Source organism: Phoca vitulina, unplaced genomic scaffold (assembly GCF_004348235.1).
Source record: "Phoca vitulina isolate PV1807 unplaced genomic scaffold, GSC_HSeal_1.0 scaffold91, whole genome shotgun sequence".
NCBI lineage: Eukaryota > Metazoa > Chordata > Mammalia > Carnivora > Phocidae > Phoca > Phoca vitulina.
In genome coordinates, this window is record NW_022589794.1 from 401,671 (window position 1) to 424,154 (window position 22,484).

At 51.6% G+C, this 22,484-nt stretch overlaps 1 protein-coding gene across 1 annotated transcript in view; it reads right to left on the reverse strand.

The window, feature by feature from the left end:
* The window catches only part of SLC15A4 (solute carrier family 15 member 4), a 28,300-nt gene that overhangs the window by 5,367 nt on the left and 449 nt on the right, over positions 1 to 22,484 (reverse strand). Inside the window, exons 2-8 of the mRNA XM_032396378.1 lie at positions 22,006 to 22,479; positions 16,456 to 16,751; positions 12,126 to 12,294; positions 11,651 to 11,728; positions 10,823 to 10,991; positions 3,024 to 3,179; positions 1,785 to 1,943 (exon numbers count right to left, since the gene is read on the reverse strand). Coding sequence (XP_032252269.1) covers positions 1,785 to 1,943; positions 3,024 to 3,179; positions 10,823 to 10,991; positions 11,651 to 11,728; positions 12,126 to 12,294; positions 16,456 to 16,751; positions 22,006 to 22,479 — 1,501 coding nt within the window. The remainder of the gene's footprint in view (positions 1 to 1,784; positions 1,944 to 3,023; positions 3,180 to 10,822; positions 10,992 to 11,650; positions 11,729 to 12,125; positions 12,295 to 16,455; positions 16,752 to 22,005; positions 22,480 to 22,484) is intronic.

Consider the following 22,484-nt stretch of genomic DNA (forward strand, 5'->3'; position numbering starts at 1 on the left):
ATCCCGGATCTAAGTGATGATGATGATGACGAACACCCAGCCTACGGGAGAACAGGCAGGGAAGGGAGCAATGGTGAGAGAGCAGGGGCTCTTCCTCCACACCACAGTCCCGTAACTACGCAGGAAGCCACTCGGTGCGTTAGTTGTGGGATGCTCAGCCAGCTCCATGCCACCTGCTTCATCCGAACCTGAACAGAAGTGTAGAGGGAAGGACCGGAACAGCAGAGAGCCAGGGAGAGCACAGACGGCGCCCAGGATGGCACCTGCTGCCCCATCTACTGAAGCAAGACGTTATCTGGGTGTGTGTGGGGGTTACCTGGTCCCGTTCTCTCCCCAAGTCCCCAGGTGGGAGGGCGCTGGGACGGAGCTGCCTGGCCCGCTGCGCGCTTCCCACATCTGCATCCTCCCCGTGCCAACCGAGCTGCGGGGCCCTGGGGGCTGCAAGCACAGCTCGCTGAGACTCTCCTTCCTGGTGTGAAAACAAGGACAGCGCTGGACATGGTGTGGGGCTGTCCTAGGACACACTGCTCTGAAAATGACAGCAGCTGCAAGCCCTGCGTGTGTGCGAGGGACACGAGGACCGGAGACGAGCCTCACAGTGAGGGGCTGGACGCTACCCTGTGAGACATGAGGGCGAATGATGGTAAAGGTGGAGATACTAAGTCAGTGACAAGGGGATGAAATCACTGGAAAGCAATTAATGGAAATCCCCAAAACTAATCAATCCTTCAAGATATGCTGAAAAATAAAACAAAGAAATAGAAGGATCACGGAGTTCTGACCTGCAGCAAGGCTTCCTCTGAAGAAGGTCGGTCCCATGCCCAGAAAAACAGATCACGGGCCGCCAAGAACCCGTGAGAATTCCCAGGAGCCACCGTGCCCCTGCTCTGTATTCCACAGCCGCTTACCCTCCCAGGGGCCTGGGAGTCAACAGCAAAGCCCCAGACCTGCCTGCTCTCTTCGGAACAACCAGGTCCGAGCCCGCTGTGGAGACGCTCCCACAGCCAGAACGCAGTGTGGCCAGGCCTCTGGTTTCTGAAAGCCACACTGGGACTCCACAGCCCTAAACTCACCCCTCAGGACGGGAAGGTTAGCTTAGTCAGGGAAGGGCCTCTGGAATTCTGTATTTTCTTGGGGAAAGTCCCCAGGCTTTCATCAGAGTTCCAAGTGGATTTATGACCGACAAACGGCTAAGGGCCCTGGACCCAAGTAAATGCCGCACAACTGAACAAGTACTAAGGCTCTTTTCACAGGCAAAACAGAAGAAGGAAACCTTCATCTTGTGAGTCCAGTTAAAAGCTACCATAAATCTGGGATCAGCAAAATTCTTTTGTGAGTGATTCTGCTCAGCGCCCCAACATGCCACCTACTGGCCGGTAAAATCCCCTCCTGACGGTCACGAGTCACTGCTGTGGCTCAAGAAAGGAGCTTACTATCTATCTACGTCTTTAACAGCAGAAAGTTTAAAGGTGCTGTATGGAAAAGAAAACCAAATACAAACCAAGGTAAACAAAGAGAACCTGCTGGTACCGACGCTACTGATCAAAGATATTTCGAGGAAGCAGCTGCAGCCCCCCAGACCCAGCACGTGTGGCTGAGGCGATCTGGCACCGGGACAGACAGAGGCTCACCTGCGCCCCGGCAAACTCACAAGGACGTAGGGGATCAGGCGGGGGGCCTCAGGCAGCTCTGGGGTGGCCGAGCTCCAGTAACACCACACGCCCTGGGACCCGAGCGCCGGGTTCTGCCAATGGCCGTGTGCAAACAGACGGTGCGGCCCTTACCGAAGTCTGTGTGGTTGCTCATCCAGCCGATGGCTTTGATGGACACCAGCTCCAACAGTCCAGAGCCCACAAACGAGCCGACGCCAGAGAAGAAGAAGAACAAGCCCATTATGGCGCTCTGCATGGACTTGGGGGCGGCCGAATAGGCGAATTCTAGACCTACAGGAAGAAGAAGATTGTTTCTGTGAGAGGTGGGCTGACAGTGCCCGCCTAAATATGGCAGATTTGCACAGGGCCCCACGTGGGGTCTCAGGTAAGCAGGGCAGCTCTCTTCCCTAGTCTGAAGACTGTATTTAACACAAGGTCAAGAAATCAGGGGCCCCGTCTATTCACCAGGACAGTCCTTCAAGTAAGTCATGGAGCAAAAAGTCAAGTCCTTGCTCTCAAACTTCACGGTAACATCTGACTTGTCAGCTCTTGTATTTCTTGATCTATGTGGTTAAAGAAGCAATCTTCTATGTTCTCAACTAAGGAGGGTCTGAAAACAACACATACAGACTAAGATGGGGATTCTTTGTAAGACTTCTATCTTAAAGGCAATATATTTTAAAATTATTTCAACACGGACATCCATAAATTCAGATTTTTATAACAACTACACGTGGAGATTTACAATGTACTGCAAACGAAGGACCACTCTGCTCATTTCCTTCACGGTCAGGAGCGCATTCTGCGTGAGTCTGATGACAGGTGTGGAGGGGAACCGCCGCCAGCAGCCCCCACAATCCATCCGGCTCTGGTCATCCTTAATTCTGTCCCTCCCTTCCAGCAGCTGGGAATGGGTCTGCACACTGCCTTGTCCACACCCCACAGAACACGGCTTGCAGGAGGAGAGAGGCCTGTGCCAACAGGTCTGCCTCCTTCATAAAGCCGACCCGACACACCCAGAGCTCTGGTGGCGGCCAGCGGCTGGGCTGCCACGGCAGAACCACAGAGCTGTGGTTAGGAAGCGTCCGACCTGGGAGGAACCACCCACAGCCGCTTCCTCCTCCTGTCTCTGGTGGCGCCTCTGCGGGAGCGGACAAGTCATGGTAATGTCTCTGGGAACCCTGTTTTTATACCCAGAAACGCGAACCTCAGCCACGGCATCGCTGTACTTACTGACTCACGTTCTGAACCACAGCTGCTGCCACGAAACACAAGGGCACTAGGCCCCTCGTGTCTCCGTGCGTTCCACTCATGCCCCCCGTTCCTCCCGGACCCTGCCAGCCCCAGACCCCGGAGGGAGAGGAGCCTCACCCGCGATGCTGGCGAATATCTCACTGATGCCAATCAGCACGTACTGTGGGACCTGCCACCATATCGGCAGGTCAGCCGCATAATACACGACTTTCCCGATGGTCTGATTGATGGTTTTCTCTTTAACAAGGTCCAGCCTTTTGCTCTCCAAAATTCCTAGAATTCATAAGTAGGTTAATAGAACACTTGCTCGTTAACATTCGCAGTTAAACTAGAACACTACGGACTTGCTACGAGATGCTCACCGACTACTCTGAGAAGTAGAAGGGCAAGGCCCAGGGACACAGCGGCCCGGAGGCGCCCGACCTAAAGGACCGCCCCCTTCCGGCTTCCTAGGTACTCTCTGATCCTACCAGATACGTCAGGCGGGTCTTTACATGTGATTTAAGCCTCCGACGTCTAGATGGCCCACCTGCACGCCGGCGGTCACACAGCCCCGCGTGAGGAGAGTAAGAAGGCACCCACGTGTCGGGGGCAGTGGGTCCTGAGACGTTTTTCTTGCCATGGTAACGGATTTAGGCTGGCCCGCTGACTTACTACCCTTCCGACTACAACCCCGGCCACGGCTGACGACACCAGTTTCCCGGCTGAACCCCGGCGAACAGCCCCACACCCTTGGCAGCCCTGCGATCCCTCTCCATTACTGGTCATTTGTCAAGGGCAACAAAAGGACATGGGGAAATGAGCAAAAGCACCAACAGCCACACCTTGTAAAACAAAAAATAAACCAATCAGAGTAAAGCTTAAAAGCAACAGCCGCAGCTCCAAGTTCTTAGGTCAGAGAGGTCACCGGTTTTGTCTCTAAAGAACTCTGTGAACGGAGTAACGGGCCTAGTATTTAATATTTACGCAAACGCACATGTGTTCAAAACCGTGAGCACGAGGACGACAGCTGTCTGGGAGAGGGCAGTGCACTCTATTAAAAATACCCCTTTTAAAACCTGAGCACGAGGAAGGTCCAGGCTACCAGTAACAGGAGGACGGGAAGACAAATTCTGGAATCTGCCCCAGGCTCCAGGTCCCAGGAAATGTCCGAACAAGGAGAGCGTGGAGAGCGCGCAGACTGTACCCAAGGAGCAAGGTCAGGACAGGCCTCCGGCTCACCTCCATCAGAAACACCTGCATCCCTTCCCTGGAGGCGCGTGGAGGGGACCCCAACCCCCACACCCTGTCCTCTAGCAGGACGCGCAGGGGCAGACCCGGGTGGGCCGAGCCGCCGGCCTGAGGCTCCCAGCTGCTCTAGCCGGGGCCTGTGGGCGTGGCAGTGCCCGTGGCTGTCTCTGCCAGGACGCTGGCGGTGGCACGAAGGGCCTTATCCACAAGTGACAGCTTGCGGGCACGGGACAGAATGTGGCCTGCTTCCTCTGGGTCAGCCGAGGTTCCCCTCCCACTGTTAGGACACTGCCCCGGCCACCAGCGTGCGGCTGGAAGGTTCTGGAGCAATCCTAGCGCAGCTGGGTCTGCAGGAAGGACCCTCTCAACCGGCCCTGAGGGACAACAGAAGCTGGAGAAAACACTCTTCTCCACAGGGAAGGCCGGACAGGTAAGAGGACGTGTGTGCGTGTGAGGGGCGTGGAGGGTGCCACTGGGGACACGACCTGCTCTGTGGTCTCAGCCACGACGCGGACGCCGTGCAGAACCAGGGGGCGCTGGCCAGGGGGACAGAGAGCACAAGGCCGGTGGGGGGGGGGGGCTGGGAAGATGAAGGCGGCCGGGCCGGGGGGGATGAGGAGCTGTGCAGCGCGGGGCCGACCACGCAGACGACGACGGGATGGAGCAGTACCAGCAAAGCTGCCAGCGGAGGAAGGGGGGCCGCCAGCACCGAGGCCCCGGAACAGGCCGTCGCGAGGTGACAGCAGGGGGCTAACAAGGAAGCACCAGCACGAGCGTGAAGGAAGGTGCCCGAACAGCCGACGCAGCACACTCCTCAGTGAGCGGCGGCTCTGCAGAGGTGGAAGCAAACCCGTCGCCGCGGGCAGGACGGGGCTGGAAGGCACAGCAGCACCGCGGGGGCGGGGGCAGGACCGGCCGAGGCGCAGCCGCACTCACCGGCAGAGGAAGAGCGACGCCCCAGGACGGGGCCGAAGCCTCAAGAGGCACAGGAAATCCCAGGTGCGCTGCGCTTCCCGCAGGCCCTCTGCCCACGGCTTCGCGGGCCCGACGGCGTTTATTCTGCTCAGAACCGCGGCACTAACGGCACCACGCTCTGGAACGTGAGCAGCGCGAACTCCGGCCACACTCGGGCTCAGGACCCCCCGTGCGCCACCTCCCCCTGAGGGACACACTTAACCCTGGAGAAGACAGAAGCCCGGTGATGCTGTGACCCACACACGCCCCTCCGAGTCCCTGTCAGAACAAGCAAAGACCACCAAGGCTTCGTTTGGAGCAAGGGTCGCCATCCAGAGGCCCAAAGGCAAGCCCTGGCCTCCGTGGACACGACACACGGCTCAGGACTCAGTGAACGGAGGGGACACAAAGGTCAGTGCTTACGTGGTCACCCTGGGTGACCCACACAGTGTTTGAGAGAGGGCGTGGGCAGAACCTGGGTCCCGATCACCAGACGATGCACAGACCACCATATACTCCTGGACCACGGGCTCATCCACGGGACCCCCGGGCCCCTCGCAGGCCCTGGAGTGCCGGGCTCCTGCTGGAACGCGTCTGATGAACACAGAGGATGGCGCTCCAACAGAGGAACCATCCTGTTCGGCTCCCTACAAACACTTCCAGAAAGCGCTATCAGGCCAGAAAGGAGGGCTTGAAGTCCGAATGCAGGAGTTCCAAAGCCAGGATCTCTCCCAAATCCACAATAAGTCGAAGCATCATTAACCAATGGATGAACATCAGTACGAGGGAAACAGTTCTCTGGAATTACTCGTGGGTCATAAAGGAAGTAAAACCCAGGTTCAGTAGTCTTAGAAAACAACAAAATTACAACAAATCCAAGCACATGAGACCTGACAAAGCAGCAGTGACAGGCAAGTTCATGCCATTCTACAGTTTCCACTATTAAACAGGGAAGAAGCAGCAAAAGTAAATGAATCTAACTCATGAGAGAAAAATCACAAAACAAACCCAAGGCAATAGAGAGAAATTGTATCTTAATTATTCTCTATTGTTAGAAGACACAGAGAAAGTCAAATTAATAAATTCAAGAGATACTCCTATGGAAAAATCATCAAATACATATAGTTTTGGCAAGCCTAATTAAAAAAAAAGAGCACATAAATACACGAAACTGGAAATGAGGAAAGAAATACAACAGATTATTTGAAAGACAATTTTTATCTCCAGTCCAATAATTTTTCTAAAACTCAATAAAATGAATGGTTTACTCGGGACATTTTTAAAAAAACACTTAAGTGATTCAAGAGAAAACACAATCTGCACAAAACTGAGAAAAAGGTGAAAACATCACCCCATTTCTCCTGAGAGAGTAATGGGCTCATGTGATTTTCTATGCAAAGACCTGGGGAGCGCAAAGATAATTCTCCCTAGGCTGAAATACTCTCCTGCCCACAGATATTGGGGGTCTACCAACTCCTTTTATGAAGCTATACGACCCCAAAACCAAACCACAGACCGATGTCAACTAGGGATGGAGGCACGCAGGTGTGAATAAAATAGCAGACTGCAAGCAAAGTCAGCCCTCTGGAAAAACTCATGTTTCAGAAATGCAGAAATGAGTATCAGGAATTTAATATAACTAAAAAAACATCAATATCCGGGGTCGGGGGGGGCATGCAGTCCTCTTGGAAACCAAAATGCTACTGGAGAAAGATTTGACATTCATTTCTACCAAAAACACTCAGTAAAATTGAAATAAAGGTTAGAAATATAGCAGCACCGTGAATATGTATCTCAAACTCCAGTTCTGAGCTTCCCCGGGAGCTGCCCTGGAGGTGCCCTGTACAGAGTCGGGGGGGGGGGGGGGGCTCTCCATCACCACCAGCTCTCCCAGGGCTGCACACAGTCCCGCCAACAGCCAACAGAGACACAGGGAGGGAGAATCACCGTGAAGGCAGGAAGGGAAACCATGCTATCTGAAGAAAACAAATGACCGTTTGAAAAGAATTCATTTGAACTCAGAATTTTTAAAAATCCCTTATGTGAGCAAACAAAAGTACATCAAGTAGTTAGGAAAAACCTAACACAAAATGCACAGGACCTAAAATGAAGAAACGCATAAAACTGCAAGATCCCATAAACAAAATTCAAGAAAACATGAAAACACTGGAAATGATACTCCTCCGATGAAAGTTTTGATTACGTCGTCAACATGATGAAGAAAACCCCGGTACAAAATGCCACAGGGCATAACTGTACACAGAATCTGAGGACTGATAATGTGGGGGGGAATCACCATCACCCTAACATACATCAATTGAAGACCTACCTCGTTTAAATCCTTCAGGGAAGAGATTCACAGAAAAAGTAATGAGCACTGACAAGGGAGCTAGAACTTGTGCCTGTGGCCTGAACATTTCCCACCGAGGGGACAGAAAGCCGAGGACAGACATATGGACGGATGAGGGCGTGTGCACAAGCGGGTCTGACGTGCGGACAGACTGGAGTTGGCCATCACGTGTACTGAGAGAGGACTGGTCTAAGAACTGACACTATTTAACAACGGAAAATTGTATAGTTGTTAAACACCATGATTTAAATGTGTAATTGACACAGAAAGATGGTATGTATATAATACACAAAAACAGTTAAGTTATAAACTGAATACTTTCATCTCTATTTAAAAAAAGATGAATTTAGCTGTAACAGCAAATGTCCTTGGAAGACATCACGTGGTCACCCTGGATGGGGGTGGGTTAGATGCTCTGGGGTCTCCCGGCTCTTCTCTGTGCGTCTGCCATGACCATGGATCGCCTACGTGATACTAATTTTTGAAAACCTGCTGTGGACCAGTGGTTCTTAACTAATGCCAGGTACGAGCCAGGAAAAGGCTCTCAGCAGGTTCTGCCCCAATTTCAGGGTGCTCTCTGGCCCTGAAGGCTGTGCACAGACTCCCACCTACACCCGAGTGATGAGCACCCATGACACCACCAAGGGGGACGGAGGGGCCGGCATGTGGACGGGTAGGCACCACCAGCCTGGGATATTGGCGGAGTCATGGCCTTCCCGCAAGAGAACTCCGTCAGATTATCCAAAGCCTTAAAGGGATGCCATGATTACACTTGCAGAAATCCACCGCAGTAATGCCCAGAGTATGAGCCCAAGCACCCCAACGCCCAACGCCCAACCACAGAGGACTGAGGAGGAACGTCTGACATGGAGGGATATTCATGATACTTCGGGGCTGGTTTTCAAAGCATGACAAAGGAAATAGAAACGTATCTACCACATGTCATGTATGTAATTTTCCCATGCACCCGCAGAATAGTAATTAGATTTCCAAAGGTGGTGGAATTATGAGTGCGTGTGCACACGCGTGCAATGGCTCATCTGTCTTTATACAGATTTTTCCCTCCTTACATGTAACATGCTCAGCTTTTATTATACTCTTAGGGTTTTTCTGACACTTATTTTCTCAATCAGGCTCATATCAGCTTGCACAACAGGATTTCGTTTTTCAAGAACACAGACACACAAACAAGATCAGGCAGGTTCACACCGTCCTAATGGTGAGCGTCTCTAGGGAAATTACAGCTGGTTTTTATTTTCTTCTTTATGCTTCCAAGATCATCCTCCCTCCAGAGAGCATCTCTTGCTCCAGTAATTCAAGGGTATCACACACGGTTCTTTAAGGGGAAAGGAAATCTAACCAATGAACACACTTCCTTTTTCCTTATGCACACTTGAAAAAACCCCTGGGACCTGCTTGATTCTCAGCTGAGAGACTTGAAAGAATGAACCATTACCAGCAGGCATGGTTCTAAATGGAAGATATTGGTTGGTTACGGGGGAGGGTAGTAAGTTTCAAAGCGAAAACTGTTTCCTTTCCATTAAAATGTTGGTTTGCTAGGATAGTTTCAATTTCTACTCAAAGCTTATTAATGTTCCAATTAAATACTCGCTAGAGCTAGAAGTAAAACTGCGTGCATTACATTTAATAAACAGTGCTTAACTCAAGTACCAGATACTTAAAATCTCCAAAGCAGTGACTCTGGGGCTCCTTTCCACTATTTAAGAACACAAGCATAGTGGATGCCTTCCATTTCTAAGAAAGCAATTCCAACTCGGAGGCCTCAGGGCCGCGTGACCACACTAGCTGCCCCCCCTCCCCCGGGGCGAGGGCGGCCCCACAGAGCGCGGCCTGTTCTGCCCAGCGCCGGGCGAGAAGTGCCGTGTGCTCTGCGGGCACTGCTGAAGGCTGGACGCCATGCCCACGGGGTAGTCTCAGCGGTCACTCGTCTGTCAGCTGCCTCCTACACAAACGGGGGCAGAGACCACAGGAATGCCCTCCCTGGTCCTCAGCGTGACCCCCAGAAGAACCGAAAAACAAGACGGTATTAAGGGAGCCCAAACCCAGAATCTCCTAGGAAATGCCTGAAAACCGAGGACACCTCCCTTCCCAGAGGGAGAGAACAAGGACTCCCCCCTTCCTTGGCATGTAACCAGCGTGGCCGTGGTGCAGAGAGGGCCCCCTGGTACAGGGACAGAGGGGAACTGCGGGGCCCAAAGCTGAGCCCATGGTAGGTGCTCAGGGGAGGCAGGACAGACAGACAGCAACCCCGGGCAGCTGTTACTCCAAACAGCCCTGATGATCTCTGATCCTGCTTAATGAGACCCGCAATTACAGCCCCACTGCAATTTAGTTTTTATTTGCTCTTATTTCCCCATGTGCCACAGGACTGGAAGAGAAACAGAATCATGAACAGAGCACACAGTAAAAACTTCATTCAGACACGACCTCACTTTAATTATCTATTTGATCAAGAGAAAATGTAATTGTCTTCTAAAATGTCCCAGTCCCTGGAATATAGATTTCTTAAGCCTAGGGACTCATTTCTTTAAATCTATTAAGTACTGTATCAATATGTTCACTCTGGGGACAGTGCATGGAGGCTGCTGGGAAACATTGCTGGAGAATATTAAATTCTGTCTCAGCAGTACTTAACATTAAATTCCTCCTAACAGTGGGTGATACATAGTTGGTTCAGGAGTATCAGCTTTTCTGTTCTTGTTATGTAACTAAGCTGTCTTACGGTTCAATGATTTTCAAATATTAATGAAGGAAGAACTCCAGAGCGAGCTGAGAACGTCAGCGGTACCTCAGCTTTATCAGAAGACATTCCAACCTAACAGTTCAGAATGCAAGAATCATGGAAACGCCCCTCATCAGTGTTGGGGTGCTTCAGGCAGTGGTTCACATCCCCTCTCTCTGGGGGTGGGGGTTGGTCCTGAACCTGGACTTGATAGAACCTTTCTCCACACGAAGGGGCAGGCCAAAGCCAACTCTGGACCTAAGTTAAGAACACTAAGGGTCAACCCATGACTTTGAGACTGATAATAAAAATTCATCCATTCAGCAATCGACAGTCGTCCACAATCTCAATCAGAAGGGAGAAAACAAGCCTCCTCTGATCCAAGCCACAAGTCACCTTCCAGAGCACTTTACCAGTTTTGGCTCTAGAAGAAAAACAGCAGAGCCTTACGGAGAAAATCTTAACCTTCACATAATGGAAACCAGAAAGTGAACGGCACCCGTTCACAACAGCCCAAATCTGTCCTCTGTTAGGGTGCACACACGCAGAGTGACCAGAGGCCGGTCATGGGGCTCCGAGTCACCCATGGCTGCTAACGCCAGTTCTGAGCTCCAAAAATGAGACAGAAATGCCTCCCACCTGCAGCAAAGGCAGAACACATCACAAAGAACATTCCAACGGCGATCCTTTTTAGGGATGACGGGAGTAAGCCATTTCTTCTCAGAATGGGATCAACCAGTTTATCCTTTAAGGGAATTAACAGGAGGATGAGAACTGCGTCGAACATGGTCAGCCAGGCCGCCGGGAACTAGAATCGAAACGCACGAGACAAGGTTAGTTCTCGGGAGGAGTAAGTAGTCACTCACCTCATAACTGATGTCTAACTGAGAAAAATCTTTTTTTTTTTTTTTTAAAGATTTTATTTATTTGACAGAGAGAGACACAGCAAGAGAGGGAACACAAGCAGGGGGAGTGGGAGAGGGAGAAGCAGGCTTCCTGCTGAGCAGGGAGCCCGATGCGGGGCCCGATCCCAGGACCCTGAGATCATGACCTGAGCTGAAGGCAGACGCTTAACCGACTGAGCCACCCAGGCGCCCCGAGAAAATCTTTATTCTAGAAGAGTCCATTCATACAAAGTATAACCTCCTAAGGAAAAAGTCTCAGTTTCAAGACACTGGAACTGAAAAAGATTTTCATTTCCAAGTGCATTTGCATTTGTTCTTCTGTGCTTTTAGGGAGAAAAAAGTCAGGTAGGAAGATTAGTGTTTGGTTGACATTTGTCAACGATCTAGGAAACGACACGGCCAATAGAATAGTCTCTAAAATAAGCAAAAGTTCCATTCCAATGAGAATGTTTCTGGTTCGAGCAGCCGAGGACCCTCGGGAAGGACCTATGACTGGCGGAAGGCACCCGCCTGCTACATAAGCTCCAAGTGACAATTTTCAGATCATCCCAGTTGTTCTCACCGTATGAGGAGTGGCTGTGATTCTGGAAATCGCCGGAATCTTCAAATGAAGACTCTGCAGAACATACGTTGTCTGCATCTGGGTGTAAAAAGTGGGACCGTTATGTGTGGGAACACTCCAGCGAGCCGCCCACCCCCAGACCGCTCCGTGAGGAGGTGTGCATGGCTCGGGTCTGAAAACAGATCGATTATTTGGTCATCATACAAGTCATCTGGAGATCAACTTTGGAAAAGAAGTAACAGAGCAATTAAGCCCAAAGGTGGGGCCTGGAAAGCAGAAGCACACCCGCTCTTAGCTTCTCTCATGGAAAGGGTCTCAAAACGTCTAACTCAGCAGAAGTGAGTTCCACGACTGGAAACAGGATTCCAAGATCCCACAGACTCCGCAGAGAAGAGCACGGTGCCCCTGCACTCTGGTGGCGACCCAAGCGAGCGCGGGGACAGAAAGCAGAGGATACCCAGCCGTCACCACTCACTTGGAAATACACCGTCCAGTAGGGTATCAAAGCCAAGAACACGGGGATGATCTTCACAAGGGCCTTCACGTCCTCCACCGTGTCCTCCGCAAACGGCCCTCCGCGAGACCTCTTACATGAATCAAACAGACTGTGTTTAGAAGAGTGCTGAAGGACTCCAAGGCCTTCACTTTGGGAGATAAAATGAAGGAGTTAGTTTTCTTCCACCCCCAGAAATCACGTATGTGGCAACAATTAACGTTTGGAGGCAGGAAGCCAGCTCACTGCACTGATCTGCTTTAACACCCCCCTGTTCCTCACTAACTGCGCACTGAACACAGCAGCCTGGGCTGGCGGGAAGCACTGCGCATGTGTGGATGAGGCCGGCAGAGGGCCTCGCCGGGAAGCGCACCTGCGCTCCTGCCACGTTAGGAGGCCACAGACACGGCGCAGCCGGTCTCCCCCCCCCCCCCGCTCCCATCATGCACGCTGAGCAAGGCCTGCGGTTTCACTTGAAGCTGGCCGCTACGTCAGCTACAGCGCTGGATGAGCGTCTGAGGGGAAAAAAATGGGCTGGATTGTTTGGATTTTGAGTCGGGTGGCTTTTTCAAACGTGAAAACTTCACAACCATAACATGGATGTTGTTACTAAAGCTGTTGCTTTAAAGTGCAGCCACTGATGGGCCCGTGAGCAAGGGTTCTGTTCTGGCAGGGAAAGCTGCGATCGTGATGGTAACACGACGATGTCACCAGGCAGCTGGTGGCACTGGGTGCTTGCTCATTAACCTGGATCACAACCCTGGGAGGAGCCATCAGGATAGTCTCACTGGCCCCAAGGCACCGAGGAGGAAGCCAGGTCGCAGAGAGGGCCAAGAACGTGCTCAAGGTAACAAAGCCAGAGAACGGGGGCTGGGATTTGACCCAGAGGCCCTGGCTGCAGAGCCTAAGGCTCAGGCCCAGGGGACGTCGCCTGCCCCTCCGCCCCCTGGCCACAGGCCTCACCCTCACGCTCACATGAGTCAGGCATGGTCTGAAAATCAAGCCTTCTGGTCGTGGCTCATGCATTAGCAGCTGCACTCACGCGCTTACTCTAGGACAGTTTCATTAATTATAAAATGAACATGTCCCAGGGGATAGCTCCACAACACTCTAATGGAGATACATGCTCTTAGATTGTTAGGGATAAAACAGAAAAAAAATTGTTTCATTTGCCAACTATTCTCTAAAGCCAGAAATACCAGGAGATAAATAATTACCATTAAGAATTCTTCCCTTCTTCCAATTCTGGGACTCAGATATAAATGACAGTGGTCTGCTTTCTAGTTTATAAACGCCTATCCAATTTATAACTAAGTGACTACTGTTTTAAATCATTTTTGTCTCAAAACATTGACATTTTTTCATTTGAACATTCAGAGTGGGGGGGGACCAAAAAACTGAAAACTGTAACTTAATATTTTAGCCAAATTTTAGACAGGACAACTAAATTCAAGTCAACAAACATTTACTGAGCACGTACTACACACCCAGATCTCTTCTACCTGGTGCTAGAGATACACAAATAAAGTTAGAAAGATACTACTCCTAATCATATGTAGCTTATCTAGTAAGGAAAATAATCAGGAAAACTACACTCAAAGAGAAACTCTAAACTCCAAATATACTACTCATACTTTCATTTGAAAATATTCACAGCTTCTCCAATTTTATTTTATTTTATTTGGCCAAAAGGAAATGTAAAGTCCTTACATACCTAGTTCAGATGCTGTCTGACTTACTACATCATACTACATGAGCTTCTCTAAAAACATGTCAGCGTCCAGTAACAAATCCATTTTTACACATAGAATCACTCAGACGTGTTACTGGCTACGTTACTTAACGTCACTAAGATACTCTGAGAAGTACTAAGTCGCAGGCACCTCGTGCTTTCCCAAACTCACACACGCTGTTAGTGTGTTATTTTCCAACACATGAGGGTCCAACATGGAGCCACAGACACAAATGACATGAAACACAGACAGGACCCAGAAAGTGCCCCGGCCGTGCTCCCCGGACCTTCTTATCCCAGGAAGACGGTCCATTAATTCTCAGACTCTCAACTCAAAGAGGTATGTATCTCAAAAAATGTTTAGAACTATTCCCACTCCGTCTGATGAACTGAACAGATATACATGGACTTCTCATGTAAAAGGAGCGTTAAAGTAATCTTCGGGACACAGATCAACGTAGGCCAGGAGGAAACCAGAACCGGGCCAGATGGAGGAGACACTGCGCGATGCTGAACTTGCCTAGATTTCTGGAGCCGACTTTCTGCAAGAGCATCCTGGCCGTAGTTGACGTCAGCCGGGCTCTCATCACGGGTCAGGCAGGCATTCCGCCGAGAGCTGTGTACACGTCAGCTCCTCAGGCCTCACAATGATCATGTGAGATGAGCTGCTCTCCACCGTACAAAAAGGGAATGCAGGCTTGGCAAGGTCATTCACCTGCCCAAGGTCACAGAGCTCGGATTCTGTGTACCATGAGAGCATAATTTGAGAATTCTCTGGACACCGACCTCTCTACAAGATAGTCCTTTTCATCTTAACTTTGCCAGTTGTCCAAAAAACAAACTTAACCCTAAGTAGAAGTCAGTCCAGATTTTTTTCGTCATGCCATTTGTGTATTCAGAACCCAAAACTGTCCTCTTGCAGAAATGTCTACGGATACCACCCACACCGACACACTGAAACTTTAAAGGCTGTATTTTGCTCATGAGTAATCAATCTATAGAGTTGGCGTCCGCGAGCGGAACCCCGCCTCCGCCGGGTCGGGAGCCGGGGAGTCGGCGTCCGGGAGCCTCCGGCAGACAAGAGCAAGTAGCACTGTCAGAACTCGTAAACACTCCCCAGTGGAGCGCCACCACTGGTGGTTCTGCATGAGGAGTCTGAATGCCACACTGAGCCGCTGGGACTTGAGGCGCGGCAGGCGGATCTGCGGGAACCCCGCGCAGGGACAGCCAGGAGTCCAGGAGCCCGCAGCCAAGGGACAGGGCCATAAGAGCTATTCTGGAACAGCTTCAAACCTCCCACATGGAAGCAAATAGCAGACATTCATGTGACTCCAAGGGCGTATGTAAGATACAAGCAGACCAGCCACGAGGAGGCAGGTCTGGGGGTCGGCCTGCAGAACCTTCCAGCACTCAGGGCCACCCAGCCATGAGCGTGCTGCCCTAAGGGGCAGAAGGCTCCCTCCGGCTGAACGGTTAGCCTCTGCTCAGGGACCGCCCACCCCTCAGGAATGCCTACTTTGATCAAGATATTCCGAGGGGGTCAATTACAAAGGGTCCCAGGGACTTCTCTGGGGTGATGGAAATAGTCTCTATCCTGACCACACTGCGGTTACATGGTCAAATAAGGCTGTCGTAACTCCAGAACTGTAGAGCTAAGAGGGATGCACTGTACTACACGTAGATTACGCTTCAACAAATACCTAAAATTGCTGAGGTCTCTTCTTGGGCTAAATTCTGGACTTGCCTTTATTAATATGCATCTAGGGTGACCTACCATCCGTCCCAGTTTGCCCGGGACTTCCCCAGGACGTGGGGCTTTTGGTGCTAAAACAGGTTAAGTCCCACGCAAAGGGGATGATGTAGTTCCCCTACCTGCATCTCAAAATTCTTTTATGTCCTCCCGTCACAGAGCGGCTGCAATGATCATGGGCTGATGGGGCCCACGCTGACCCACAGCTGCTGACTCACAAGTGAGAAACAACAGCTTACTGTTTAAGGAGCTCAGAGAGGTACCTACAAAAGTAAGCAACTGCTCGATTTTTCACTCAAACGAACTCCAGAGCTTTTCAGAATACACAGAGAAATGTACGCAACACGTACAGTGTCTCTCCTATCTCTGCCGATTTCTACCTCCATCTTTTTTTTTTTTTTTTTCTGAAAGATTTTATTTATTTGAGAGAGAGAGAAACATAGAGAGACACCATGAGCAGGCGGAGGAGGAGAAGCAGGCTCCCCCCCGAGCATGGTCCTGGGATTGGGGCCCCAGCCAAAGGCAGGCACTTAACTGACTGAGTCACCCAGGTGCCCCTACCTCCCTCATCTTTATATAAGCAAGAAGTCCATCTAAATCAGCAGTGAGAGGAAATTCAGTGCGGAAGTTAAACACTGAAAGCACGAGCTCCGGAATCCGGCTGCTGGAAGACAGTAAGGCCACACCACCACCTCGAGCTGACACAAGACTCTAACCACTGCGCAGAGCCCTGCACATCGTGGGCCGGTGTCAGACATGCGCCAGTACTTCATTCACAGCGTTGGGGAAGTCGGGTTAGGCTGAGCCTACGATCACAGCTCGGCACTCACCCACTCTGACCGCATTCTCCGCTTCGCTTCTGGGGACGGCACGAATATGCCAGGATCTTGAACATATAGGTGAAGGCGCTGCCATCAGGAGGCTTGGTGATGAAGACGCTCTGGCCGCAGAGGAAGACCAGGAAAGCAATGCCGATGCAGACCGCTGGGATGAGGTAGCCGGTCACAAAGCCCACGTTCTGCTGAACGTAGGCGATGCCTCCCAGAGAAATGATTGCTCCCAGATTAATGCTCCAATAAAACCAATTAAAAAACCTTCTTGTGGCTTCTGGACCTCGGTCTTTAACCTAAAACAACAGGGAGGAAACAGACTTTGAAATGTGGTAATCTGCAAGGATGAAAAGCCTGTAAAATGAAGTACTATGGTCACTGTCATCATGGCAGTCTGTAAGAAACGCAGCACAATCAGCTGGTGCTTACAGAGACGCTCAGAATCCCCGACAAAGGAGCACCTTAAACTTCAATCACTACACTCTCTGCGTAGTGTTTTTCTTAAGTGTGCTCACATCCAAGAAATCCAAGAGAGTTTCTCAAAGTAACATCTGAGCACCGCCTGCTCTGGAAACACTGGAATGCTCCCTAAAAGTGCCGATTCACAAGGCTCTCAGGCCATACTTACCGAGTCATCCTCTCTGGGGTTGGGGGCCAGGAATTGGCCTTTTAAACACTTTCCAGGCGACCTCTACTCACAGGTAAGTTTTAGAACCACCAGTTTTAGAGCTGGATAGCTCCACGCCTTGATCAATCTGGGGCACGGAGGAAATTCCAGACTGAAACTAACACTAGATGCTATTTCAGTCCAGGAAGGCTATGGAGGGGATCAGGAGACATGCTGGAAAGGACAGAGATTCCTGGAGGGCTCAATGACCACTCATTTCCTGAACTTCGGCAGAAGCGCTGGGTAACATTCCCCCCAGGACCACTGCGATGGGCCCCACGGTGCCGGTGGCGCTCCACGTGTGGGCAGGCGCCCCACACGCCTTCCCTTCTCCCCGTGACGTCCACGTCTACACGGACACCACTCCACTCTAGCTGGTGATCTCATACCATTTCTAAAAAAGCTTACTAGCTAAAGGTCGACGCTGGGACGCATACAGAGACGGTCCTAGGCTTGCTGTCCTAGGAACCTCTGTTGTCTCCTCCTTATGTTACAAGTTATCGAAAGGCTGATTTCTGTCAGGACAGATCTGACATGTTCCACAGAACAATCTCCACCAGCAGAGCACAAAGGTTTTCAATGGGGGCCCAAACAACCAAGTGCCAGATATAAAAAAGCACCTTGTTAGCAGTCATATAACTTGATACAATATCATAACCTCTATTTTTTTGAAATTGCAGGTATAAAACAGTCAAAATTGTATGCTCCTCAAAAAAAAAAAAAAAATTTTAATCCAAAATAATTAAGTATGGCTACTGTGTTGGCAACACACATGCCTGGGCTAATGACATGGTAACCAGCATCACAACCTGAAAATCTGAGTTTTAAATAAACCACAGGTTCTCAGGAGGAACTTCAACTCGCCTCCCGCCCATGTTAGATCTGGATGGAGGTCCTGGACCAAATGCTGGCATGAGGACAGAATGAATGAGTCGTCCTGGGAATTTCTTATTTCTGAGAGAGCTCTTCATGGGAACACAAAGCATATTAATGTTACTAAACTAGACGCAAATATTCACACTATCCAAAGACAGACCAGAGAAAAGAAAAAATCGTAAGCAGAGAAATGGTTATAGAGAAAATATAACTAAATATATAAGAACCAGTAATGGGGGGGTTGGCGCTCAGCAAGCCTGAAAACGAAGAGGGCCGGTAAACAGAACATCTAAATTAACGCAGACAACGTGCGAGTTGGCCGACGTACATCAGGCCCTTTCCGTCACCTGTGACGACACTGCACACATCGTCCTGTGTGAACTTGGCAGTCAACCGCTTTGAACATCCACGTCAAATTTTTTCTGTTACTTTGGAAATCGAAGCCTCTTACTAAGGCCCTAAATAACTACATACCAGTGATTTTTTTCTACAAATGGGAAGCCGGCTCCTATAAACTGCAAATCACATGCTCTGTGCCCTGAGCTGGCGAGCCGCAGCCAGTCACATTACATCATCACCCGCGCAGGGGCCTCTGCCCTCCCCAAGCGAGGGTAAACAGCCTCTCATGTGACTGGTCAAGATGCCACCGCAGTCAGCTCAGAAAAGCCCAGCTAAAAGAACAGAGTCGAGTACAGTAAGTCCCACAGTTGCTGGTCTGGAAAAATTCCTTCAAATGCACAAGACTGCCCCTTTTTTTCTACTAGGAAAATAAATGTATCATTTGCTCTCTACATCTGTAAAGTAAGCTTTTCTTCTTTCAGTTCGCTATTTGAAAGGACAATGTGCCCTTTGAAACAGGTGAAGCTCTGGTGAGAATGAAGGCACTGCATGATTTCTGTCAGCGTGGATCACCTTGGCATCTTTAGCGCCCCATCTTCTGTCCTAATCCAGAGGACCCCCCCAAAGCTGCAGAGCTTGACCCCGCTCATCTCGTTTAGAACACTCCCTAAAGGCCCTAGATCAGAGATAAGGGGGGGGGGAGTGACAGAGAAGCATAAAAAGTACCTTAGAAACACAAATAGACTTCCTCAAAACAAGGAGAGCCAGGAGATGAGGAGCTGACTCACCCTGAGGACCAGACCGGCAGGCTTCCCACCCAGACGGGTCTCGAAGCCACACCTGCTCCACCAAGCCGGCAGCACCGGCCGCGGAGCCAGCACCCTGGCAGAAGGGTACCAACGTTTCCCTTCTGAACGCTTTGTCACTGACGCAGCCCACATACAAAACAATTCACCGTCTTGAGACGTACAACCCCGTGGTTTGAGCCTGCCCACACTTGAGCAACCACAAGCACTATGCAATTCCACATTTCATCACACCACCGAAAAATCCTGTTCCTTCACAAGCACTTCCCATTCGCTCTCCACTGGCCCCTGGCTACCACTCCTCTTCCAGTCTTTATGGATTTGTCCATTCCGGGCACTTTTGTACAAGAGGAATGAAAGGACATGTAATCTTCCATGTCTGGATCTACCACTTGGCATAGCGTTTCCAGCCTTCATCCCACTCTAGCACGTACCAGCGCTCACGGCTGAGGGATGTGCCGGTGCGCGGAGGGACCCCACCGACTTTATCCGTGCATCACTTCGAGGACATCTCAAATTTGTACTTCGATGTTGTGATCTTATGCAAAAGTTGAAGGAATAGTAAAACATACACTTTTATATACCCTTCACCTAGATCCTTGGTTCTCTTTTTCTGTAGCTATAAATGAAATACTCTTTAGGCTGAATGATTTAAAAGTAAGTTGCAACATGATGACATTTCACCCCACGTGAATCTAAAAACAAAGCCAAGGAGGACACATGTTGGGGTGAGCACATGCAAGTAATGAATCGTTGAACACTACAACAAAAACTTACGATGTACTATAATGTTGGCTAACTGAACACGCTGAAAAATTAAAACAAATAAAAATAAAAACAAATATTTGAAGAGATTAGGCTAGTTATCCTGTAGAACGGAGCATTTTTTAATGTCCAAGTGTTACTATGCATCAAAAAAGTTCCTGTTCTGTCACGCATTCTCGATACCCTCTACAAGACCACGCATTCCTTTATGAAACATTAATTGCTGGTCCATCACCGGCTGGAGGGAACACACACAGAAGTCCGACCGCCTGGGTCCAAACCCAGCTCCCACTCCCCTGCTGAGGTTCTGGGCAGGTCAAACCTTCTCCCCTGGTGCTTCCGGTAAAACAGACAAGTGCAGTCCGTGAACCGTCCTGAGGCTCCGATAAGGCAGTGTAACAAGGACAGTGAGGAGCATGACAAACACTGATGTGGCTCGTGGCCCACGTGGCCGGTCTTGAAAGGTGCTTCCCTATGCTGCCAATGCTGTGCCTTCACTGCCGGCACCCACGGCCGAAGCCACGAGCCTGGGCCCGGAGGCCCACCTCCGCCCCCACGGCACGGTGTCGCACAGGGCCCATCTGGAAGCCACGGTTAAGGCAGCCATCAAGAAATCAGGCCCAGACTACACCCTGGCTCGACCACTCACTACAGCAAAGAGAAGTCATGTTCTGTGCGTCCATCTCCTTGCTGGAAAAGTGGGTATGAGGTTCCCACGAGGTCCAACGAGTTCAGGGTGTAAAGCACATTTCCTAGTGCAGAGAAGGAAGAATTCGGGACACGAGGCAGCTATCGTTCCCAACACCATTAGAAGGTGCCACCTTGTTGTAATGGGCAGCCTGACGTGGGCCCTTCACTTAAAGCTCAGATTCAAAGGACAGGCTCCTGCATCCCGGCTCAGTCACGTGCTAGCCGTGTGACTTGGGGCAAATGATTTACCCCCTCAAGCCTTGGTTTCGTCATCTGTAAAATGGGCACAACAGCAGCAGGGGTGTCGTGAGGACTGATGAAGTACTGAGCACAGGGCTGGAGCACAGCAAGGCAGCAGTAGAATCACATGGTTATTCAGCACAAAAACCCAGGGATCACCTCCCCACCGCCGTCTCCACGTCCACGGAGTCCACCCGAGTCCAACCCCCCTAACTGGGCCGGTGTAACGGACTCCCACCTGGCACGCCTGTGGTCTTCACTTCCCTCGCTGAGCTCCACGCCACGCGTCACAAACCTCTTCTGGGACGGGCAGGGCCTAAGTAGTCTAGGTTCTGAGACACGCAGTCTCCGTCACAGCTCCCCAGGGCTGCCACGGCACCGTGAAAGCAGCCCCAGCACAGACTAGTGTGCGACCAGCAACAGGCAGGGCCGCTCCAATAAAGCTTTATTTACGGAGACTGAAATCTGAATTTCATAAAAGTCTCCCTTGTCACAGAAGGCTTTGTGCTTTTTTCCGAACGCTCGGCGACCTACAGCCATTCTCATTCTTAGCTTGTGGGCCCTCCAGAAACAGGAAGTAGACCAGATGCGGCTGTCAGGCCTCAGCTGCCGGGCGCACACCTGCGCCCTAGGAGCCCCTTTGAGAAACGAGCACCGGAGCATATTACCTCCCACGCGCCGGACGCACAAAGGCTTCCTGCTTTATTCAAAACACACCTCAAGGCCTTCTAAAGGCGCCGCAGGACCCGGCCCCAGCCTACCACTTATCTCCCCATTTCTGTTTCTGAGAGGCATCTGACATATAACCTTAGGGGACTTCCAGCGCGTGCGGCCCGTGCTGCCTGGACACATCCATCCACTGCAGCGCGACTGTCACTGAAGCGGCTTCAGCAACAGCACCGGGCTCTCCCCGGCCCTGGGCCGCTGCACCTGTTGCTGGCGTGTCCCGGAGAGCTCTTCCCCCCGCCGCGACCTCGGACAGCCTTCAGATCTCCGCTCCCAGAGCCACCTCGCCATCACTCCCAAAGGGCCCCTCCCCAGAAGAGAGCGCCCTCCATCCGCGCGGCCATCTCTCCCCAGCGCCCGCGGCTGCGGGCGTCGGCGGGCGGGCCCGTCCCGGCACCCGGCGCGCACCTGGGCGCACCCGGCGCACCGCGCGGCGCTCACCTGGTCGGCGCCGAAGGGCGTGACGTTGGCCTTGACCGCGCCCACGCCCAGGCCGACGAGCGCCAGCGCACCGAGCGCGGCGGGCGCGCAGTAGCGGGCGGGCGCGTCGGGGCAGGGCGGCGCCGAGCAGTTGCGGACGCGCGTGGGGCGCGGGGCCCCGCAGAGCGCGGCGCGCGTGGCGGGCGCGGCCAGCAGCGGGAAGGCCAGCATGCCGAGCAGGTAGAGCGCCAGGCTGAGCAGGATGGCGCGCGCGCGGCCGAGCTGCGCGTCGGCCAGCCAGCCGCCGAACGGCGACACCAGGTAGGCGAGGCCCATGAAGAGCAGCAGCGCCTGGCTGGCCTGCGCGCCCTCCCAGCCGAACGGCGCGCCGTTCAGGAACAGCACCAGGTTGGCCGTGACGCCGTAGAAGGCGGCGCGCTCCAGCAGCTCCGTCAGCAGCACGGCCGCGCACGCCGCGCGCCGGCCCGCGAACGCCTCCC